Source organism: Gekko japonicus, unplaced genomic scaffold (genome assembly GCF_001447785.1).
Source record: "Gekko japonicus isolate JY-2015 unplaced genomic scaffold, Gekko_japonicus_V1.1 scaffold885, whole genome shotgun sequence".
Classification (NCBI taxonomy): Eukaryota; Metazoa; Chordata; class Lepidosauria; order Squamata; family Gekkonidae; genus Gekko; species Gekko japonicus.
In genome coordinates, this window is record NW_015167564.1 from 42,958 (window position 1) to 51,787 (window position 8,830).

At 44.5% G+C, this 8,830-nt stretch overlaps 1 protein-coding gene across 1 annotated transcript in view; it reads right to left on the reverse strand.

Annotated features, from left to right (window-relative positions):
- Positions 1 to 8,830, reverse strand: part of LOC107112623 (membrane-spanning 4-domains subfamily A member 12-like) — a 40,171-nt gene that overhangs the window by 9,519 nt on the left and 21,822 nt on the right. Inside the window, exon 3 of the mRNA XM_015413809.1 lies at positions 2,321 to 2,377. Within this exon, the coding sequence (XP_015269295.1) occupies positions 2,321 to 2,377 (57 nt within the window). The remainder of the gene's footprint in view (positions 1 to 2,320; positions 2,378 to 8,830) is intronic.

Consider the following 8,830-nt stretch of genomic DNA (forward strand, 5'->3'; position numbering starts at 1 on the left):
GAGCTTTTTCTAGAAAAAAAGCCCTGAGGCAAATTAAAAGAGAACCTTAACATTCCTTAACAACTGCAAGTATTTCCATAATGAGGGACAATGGTTAGGAGATGGATCTGTTCAACTAGGAGTTTGGATAAGGTTACCCCTCCCAAGAGGAGGAGAGGAGCAGGCATGTCTGTGTACATGAAGAAATAACCGTTATTAGTGGGGGACAGAGAGACAGAGGAGCAGACAGCCATGAATTAGATTACGGCAGTGTGAGGGTCCATAACCTCTCCGTTTGGAAATCTAAAGTGCCCCTTTGCCTCCCCTGGGAATCTGGAGTGCCTCTTTGCCTTCTACGTGTGTAAGCAAAGCATTACAGAAACACCAGAAGATTCCAAAGGGAACTCACTTGGGATGTGTTGCCCCCAGAGCCCACCCAAGAGAGCGGGGAGCACAGAACAGCAGGTCCCATTCTCTAAGCATCCTCCTCCAAGTGGTCCCGCACATAACTAAACTTCATGTAGCAGCCTGATGAACTCTGACTCCATATGGAAAATGTGCCAGTTCACAAGTACACAATTAGGGCTTAGCAAAGGATATAAAGTCCATTGCATATGAAATAAGCCCATCACTGTGTTCGCTTAAAAAAAAACCCTCCTGTTTCATAAATATCTGTGTGAATACCCCTTGCACACCCTGTCTGCTCAAGAGCAAGTGCGGTGTTGGATTTAATTAGACTAGGTTCTAGAAGACCTAGATTCAAATCCCCACCCTACTATGACACTTGCTGGCTGACCTTGGGTCAGTCACATGACACTGTCAGCCCAAGCTACCTCTCTGGGTTATTGATGGATAAAATGAGGAATGCTGCCCTGAGTTCCTTGGAGGAAATGTGGTATAAAATATACTAGCTAAGAAAATCTTGTCAATCCTATTGCCCAATATATTCATTGTTTAGCACTACTATTTAAGATGATTACAAGTCCCCTCCTTCTAGCACCTGTACGTTCAGAGTAATGGAGTAATGGTTTCCTCACATTTTGGCTTAGTTATTTATCTGCAGAATAAACTAGAATATAGGATGAGTGTGTATAAACAGCTGGACACAACCTACAGCTATTCCTGGGATGTACCACTTCAGACTTTAGGGAATAGACCGCATATTTGAATGTTCATTTCTGGGGGGGGAGGATCCTTGAATTAGGCAGGGGGTATGCAACCCTGCATTTCCCACTTGTACTCTGAAGCAACACTGCCTAGAAACAGTTATATCATGTGGTTTTCTTCTTTTGAAGACTAATCAGCATTGGTTGAGTCTAGAGAAGCCTATTTAATAGATGCACCTACAATAGGCAGTGTGGTGTAATGGACAGATTGTTGGATTTGGACTGCAGAGACCGGAGTTCAGATCCCTAAGCACTCATGGACTCATTTGGTAACCTTTGGTTTCTCAATATAATTTACATCACATGCCTTTGTGTGATGATAAAACATATATGTTGTCTCCTCTTGTACCTGCATGACCTCTTCCTGACCTCCTTGGAGTTAAGGTAGGATACAGATGTGCAGGGCTTTTTTTCTGGGGGGACGTGCAAAACAGAGTTCAGGAACCTCTTTGACAAAATTCTTTTTCAAATGTTTAAAAGTTTGGTGAGTTTTCAGTATACAAATTGAAAACTTCATTTCCCTCTTGAGAGTTCTGACACCTCTCCCCACCCACCCACCAAAAGCCCTGCAGATTTGGAATTCCATAAAATAAGGTCACATGCTTTATGGAAACCAATTAGGTCCCAACTCTTGCCTTGAATGGGGCCTCCTTGCCCCCATCCTTTCAGTTGAAATGATTCTGTATGTTCAGTCAATCCCAGAAACAGGGGTCATTTTGTAGAAAAAGGGGTGCAGGAGCTCATTAGCATAACTTATTTGCATATGCCACACCCCTTGACATCACCGGAGGTGTGTCAGAAGGCAACACTCACTGCTCAGGCTCCACTGGACTGTTTTGGATTGCTAGCTATGGGGGGGGGGGGACGTGCAGATCTGTCCTCGCAGAGGAAGGAAAGCTTGTACCTGAATAAAACTTGGTCTTAAAGGTGCCACTGGACTGTTTTGGGCCAGGGGGCTCTGCAACTTACCTGGCTGCTTCTTGCTCTGACTGAGGGCTGCTGGGAGCAGGGGGTGGGGCTTGTTGCATGTGCCCGCCCCCTGGGCTCTTTACTGCCAGAGCTCCGCTCCTGTGCGCTCCTGCAGGAAATGACCCCTGCCCAGAAACCTTCAATCTGAGTGGGATGAACATGTCAATAACAATAACAAAAGAGAAAAGAACATCAGACAGACTCACTGCACACTCGGTAGGGCTCTTCTCAGCACCAATGGAGAGGCATCCAGAGACAATGTACTGTTTGGGAGGAAGGAAACAGGTGAGTGGTTGACATTGTTACAGGTAATCTCCCTTCTCACCATCACAGGACCCACCTCAGGCAGTTTGTGGCAGAAATGAAGAAGAAGATTGTTCTCATCCTTGGTGATTTTCATTACTATTCACACACAAATATTGAGAGATACAGAGAGAGGCCATACTTCTTTACGCCTTACAGCAATTCTGCAATTCTGGTCACCACACCTTTAAAAGGATATTATAGCTTTGGAAAAAGTGCAGAAAAGGGCAACTCGAATGATAAAAGGGTTGGGACACTTTCCCTATGAGGAAAGGTTAAGGCACTTAGGGCTCTTTCGCTTGGAGAAACGACGACTGAGGGGTGATGTGATTGAGGTTTATAAGATTATGCATGGGAAAGAGCAGGTAGAGAAAGAGGTACTTTTCTCCCTTTCTCACAATACAAGAACTCATGGGCACTCGATGAAATGGCTGAGCAGTCGGGTTAGAACGGATAAGAGGAAGTACTTCTTCACCCAAAGAGTGATTAACATTTGGAATTCACTGCCACAGGAAGTGGTGGTGGCTACAAGCATGGACAGCTTCAAAAGGGAATTAGATAAGCATATGGAGCAGAGGTCCATCAGTGGCTGTTAGCCACAAGGTATAGATAGGGACTCTGGGGCAAGTGATGCTCTGTCATCTTGGTGCTTGGGGGGGTCAACAGTGAGAGGGCTTCTAATGTCCTGGCCCCACTGGTGGACCTCCTGATGGCACTGGTATTTCTGGCCACTGTGTGATACAGAGTGTTGGACTGGATGGGCCTTTGGCCTGATCCAACATTGGCATCTCTTATGTTCTTATGTTCTTAAGATATCCTGGCATCTGATCAGAAGATCAGCCTTTCTATGGGTAAGTAAACCCTGTGTTCTTATATTTTATTTCTTTTTAACATCCCAATCTTCTTCAGTCTTCAGGACTTCAAAATCAACACTAAGGATGTTTTCTGCATTTTCCCTTGATGGGAAGTAGCTATGAGGCAGAGGCTGGAGATGCAGAGTGGATGATAGTTGACACCTCTGTGAATCTGCCTCGGCTGGAGTGGCATGAAATCCTGGCACGTGATTGTTCAAGTGATGGATCTGAGCCATGGTACAGGTCTTGTGGCTCAGAGTCACAGAACAGCGCAGAGTGGCTGTTAGGGATGCAGCAAAACTGTTTTGTGAGTTTCAAAAAAAGATTCCAATTTTCAGCAACTATTAATGCATTGAGGACATGTTTGCAATGTTTCATTATTATTCTTCCAGATGCCATTTTCCCTTCTTCTTTGTCTCATAGTCCTGGGTCTCATTTACTCATAACCTGATTGGCTGTCATGGTTCATGTAATTTTGATCAATAGTTTCTCAAAACCTAATTCTTAGATATATAGCAAGACAGTGTGGTGTAGTGGTTAAGAACAGAGGACTCTGATCTGGAGAACTGGGTTTCATTCCCCCACATGGAGCCTGCTGGGTGACCTCAGGTCAGTCACAGTTCAGTGGCTATTAGCCACAAGGTATAGATAGGGACTCTGGGGCAAGTGATGCTCTGTCATCTTGGTGCTTGGGGGGGTCAACAGTGGGAGGGCTTCTAATGTCCTGGCCCCACTGGTGGACCTCCTGATGGCACTGGTATTTCTGGCCACTGTGTGACACAGAGTGTTGGACTGGATGGGCCTTTGGTCTGATCCAACATTGGCATCTCTTATGTTCTTAAGATATCCTGGCCTTTCTATGGGTAAGTAAACCCTGTGTTCTTATATTTTATTTCTTTTTAACATCCCAATCTTCTCCTTCAGTCTTCCGGACTTCAAAATCAACACTAAGGATGTTTTCTGCCTTTTCCCTTGATGGGAAGTAGCTATGAGGCAGAGGCTGGGGATGCAGAGTGGATGATAGTTGACACCTCTGTGAATCTGCCTCGGCTGGAGCGGCATGAAATCCTGGCACGTGATTGTTCAAGTGATGGATCTGACCCATGGTACAGGTCCTGTGGCTCAGAGTCACAGAACAGCGCAGAGTGGCTGTTGATGTGGTTGTTAGGGATGCAGCAAAACTGTTTTGTGAGTTTCAAAAAAGAGTCCAATTTTCAGCAACGATTAATGCATTGAGGACATGTTTGCAATGTTTCATTATTATTCTTCCAGATGCCATTTTCCCTTCTTCTTTGTCTCATAGTCCTGGGTCTCATTTACTCATAACCTGATTGGATGTCATGGTTCATGTAATTTTGATCAGTGCTAACACAATCGTTTCTCAAAACCTAATTCTTAGATATATAGCGAGACAGCGTGGTGTAGTGGTTAAGAACAGAGGACTCTGATCTGGAGAACTGGGTTTCATTCCCCCACATGGAGCCTGCTGGGTGACCTCAGGTCAGTCACAGTTCTCTCAGAACTCTCTCAGCCACACCTAGCCTCCCAAGGTGTCAGCTGTGGGGAGAGAGGCAGGGAAGGGAAGGCGAGTGTAAGCTGCACTGAGACTTCTTAAGGTAGAGAAAAGCAGGATAGTCTTTCTTCCCACAACTGGATTTTTAAAAGGTGTGTAACAAATGAGGCCAAGGATTACGAGGGCAGAAATATACCAATACTCAGTGAGATGATTCCCCGCCCCCACAATACTTTATTTAGCTATGCTAATTAATTAGAAAATATTTGGCACAGCCCTACAAATGTGTATGAGGAAGGTGGCTGTGCAGACACAGCCTAAAGGAGCTTTCGCATGTGAAAATTAAATCACCTTTGAACCGTTGCCTTGTTATTATTATTTTTTTTGAAATTTATTTTCATTTTTCACTATAACAAAAGTTCATATCATATCACTTTCACTTTCAGTTACAACTTATAATATCCATTACGTCTTTCACATTTAACAACTTTTATATCATACTAGCAAAAATTCAGTTTTGATTTATCTTTTTCATCTTCAGTCAGTCATAAAATAATTTCCATCTGTCCCAAAAAAGTTCCTCTGGTTTATTTTGTAGTGTTGTATTTAGCTTATCCATTTCAGCTATTCCCATCACCATATTTTTAAGTTCTATTATAGATGGTATTCTTTTGGATTTCCAACGTCTTGCTATCAGGATTCTGGCTGCTGTTAGGATATATACAATTATCTGTGTGTGTGCTTTAATGTCTTCCGGTAACATATTTAGTAGCCAAATTTCTGGTTCTAGGGGGATATTTATTTTTGTAACGTCCAGGAGGATTTTTGCAATTTTTCTCCAAAATTTCTGGATTTTGTCACATCTCCACCATATGTGGAGGTATAACCGTTGCCTTATTATTTACATGAGTGCATGGTCATTGTTAATGGACAGGAAGCAGAAGAGAAGCATTTGTACTGCCACTGTGCACTCTGTCCAGTGAAGATTTCATATTCACATCACAAACCATTTTAAGCAAGATCTACTTGAAGCCTTGCCTGTGAAATTGTGAGGCAATACAGAAAACAACAATTTAAAAAATCCAATGAAAATCGGGCTGGGCAGTAAGACTGCAAGGGAGAACCGGCTAGAGAGTGGCAGTTGGCGAAATGGGGATGTGTCCATAGACAGCAACATGCAAATAAGGAAAAGAAGTTGATAAAACGGCTCAAAAAAGACAGTCACGGGTTGACAGTAGGCGTGTGCATAGGCACTGCACAATTCTATCCCACGCAGCAGTTACTATTTGCAATTACTCTAAGCCTAGTTTAGGAGGTCTTCAGTTTTGGAGTTGAGATGTTGTTTGCATGGTCTGTTACAGAAAATTTCTACATCACAATCCATATTCAGAACTCAGCTTTTCCTTTTTAAAAATGTAAACACTTGCATAAGGATGTAAAAAAAATTCCGCAGATGGGCTGTGCACAGTTTCATGTTGTCTCTTTTCCTGGCCATTGTCCCCACATTCACAAACCTCTCTACAAAGGAGCATTTGATTCTTTGTTTCTCTCTTTCAAATCCTATATTCTTGTAATTGCACCCATACAGGGTTCCCCCCCCCCCCTTACAGGCATCTTAGTGACAGCTTCAGACTGTTATTTTTAGCAGAAAACTCGGCTTCACAGACTTAAAATGGAACGCCCTCACAATCTCTCATCAAGGTTTTCTATTCCTCCTCTTTATCAAATGACATTAAATATGGGTGGGGTGCACATGAGTACAGTTCTGCACATTTAGAAAATTAATCAGGAATACCCTAAGCCCACAATTCAAGGAGAAGGAAGGATGCAGAAACAGGCAATTAGTAATGAAGCAGTGAGCGACAAAAGTGGAATAGAAATAAAAGGTAACTAGAGTACTTAGTATGGTATAGCTTCAAACATTAAAACAATTGTGTCCCGTCCCCCCCATTATAAAAGGCCTAACTAGACATCATGGGGGACACATGGCTGCCACCAACCCGCTTAGCTCTCACGCAACACCCCAGCAATGTTCAGCAAACGAAAATATGACACAACATCATTCTGAGGGCTCTTTTTGTAGCAGGAACTCCTTTGCATATTAGGTGACAGTCCAGGGGTCATTTTGTAGAAAAAGAGGTGCAGGAGCTCATTAGCGTAACTCATTAGCATAACTCATTAGCATATTCCACACACCCTGACATCACCGGAATTTGAATATGCCACACCCCCTGACATCACCGGAAGTGTGTCAGAAGGCAACACCCACTGTTCAGGCTGCACTGGACTGTTTTAGATTGCTAGGTGTGGGGGGGGGGAAATGTGCAGATCTGTCCTCACAGAGGAGGGAGAGCTTGTACCTGAATAAAACTTGGTCTTAAAGGTGCCTCTGGACTGTTTTGGACCAGGGGGGCGGGCTCTGCAGCTTACCTGGCTGCTTCTTGCTCTGACTGAGGGCTGCTGGGAGCAGGGGGTGGGGCTTGTTGCCTGTGCCCACCCCCTGGGCTCTTTACTGCCGGAGCTCCACTCCTGTGCGCTCCTGCAGGAAATGACCCCTGGGCGACACACCCCTAATGTAGCCAATCCTCCAAGAGCTCACAGTAGCCCCTGTGAGAAGAGCCCTGTAAGCTCTTGGAGGATTGGCTACATTAGGGGTGTGTCGCCTACTATGCAAAGGAGTTCCTGCTACAAAAAGAGCCTACCCCCACCACTCCACTTAACTGGTGTTGCTGCTTGCCGGGATAGAGAACACTGAGCAGATGACCACCTCACATATGCCTTTTACTAGATGTTACCGGGGAAACATAGGAAAGGGATATGTGGGAGGGGAGCAGCCACACTTCCTCCGTCATAGTCGTGCTCCTTCCAGATATTTTTAAGCATGTACAATGAACTCACTGAGAGGTGCCACTACAGAAAACCCATGTCCCTGGTCCCCATCTAGCTCACCTCTCAAGGATTTGCTTGTGAGGCAAATCCTGACTGCAGGACTGGACAACATGGGAGGAGGAGGTGATCCTTCCAGTAAGCTGCCTCCAAGCCATTTAGGGCTTTAAAGGTAAGAGCCAGCACTCTGAATTGTGCCCTTTGGCACAGGCTTATTGTGTGCCCTTAAGAGTGTCTGAAGAGAGCTAGGGTTAGGCCCTAATGATGGCAAATGTACAAGAATAATAATAAGTATTTGTTGCTTACTGTATGATGAAGAGTCCGGAATCTAAAGCCACATAGAGCTGCATGAACACAAGAGCTTTCATTCTTAAAAACAATTTTCTAAAAAGTGTGAGAAGTCTTGTCTGGAGGGTCAGGAGACAAGGTCATGTTAGGGAAGGACTTTCCCCAGTAGATAAATGGGGCTGCCTAACTTTGCACAGTTTCATCCACATGTTCTATTTTCAGTTCCCTCAGCTCAGTTACTTTCAGAGATCACCGTCTCTACTTGTTCCTTGGTTTGCACCACCACAAGAAGGCGAGAATCCAAACTCTACAAAAACTGACTCTGATAATGGGAACAGATATTATAGGCACTCCACAGGGCTACCAGTTCTGACTGGCAAAATGCCTGGAGATTTAGGGGAGTGAACCTGGGGAGGGTGGTGTTTAAGAGGGGGGAGTTTTTTGGGGGGTTACAATATTGCCCTCTGAAGCTGCCATTTCCTCCAGGGAAACTGATCTCTGTCAGCTGGAGACTGTTATTCTGTCAGAATTGCAGGCCCCACTTGAAAGATGGCAACCCTATGTTCTGCGGGTTCTCTAGTTCAAATGTCACCTCCATCACAAATTCCTGGGGGACCTTCAGCAAGTCATTTAGTCTCCACCCGCAATGCAGAGGTCATGATACTAGCCTTTCTTACAGTTAGGTTGGGAGGTTTCTGGAGATTTAGGAAGGCAGAGCCTGCAAAGAGTGAGATTTGGCAAGGGGCAGAGGCTCAGCTGGGTAGATAGAGTTATGCCCTCCAGATGATACTAGACAATTATGCCCTCTGAAGCAGACATTTCCTCCAGGAGAACGGATCTCTGTCATCTGGAGATCAGTTGTAATTCCGGAA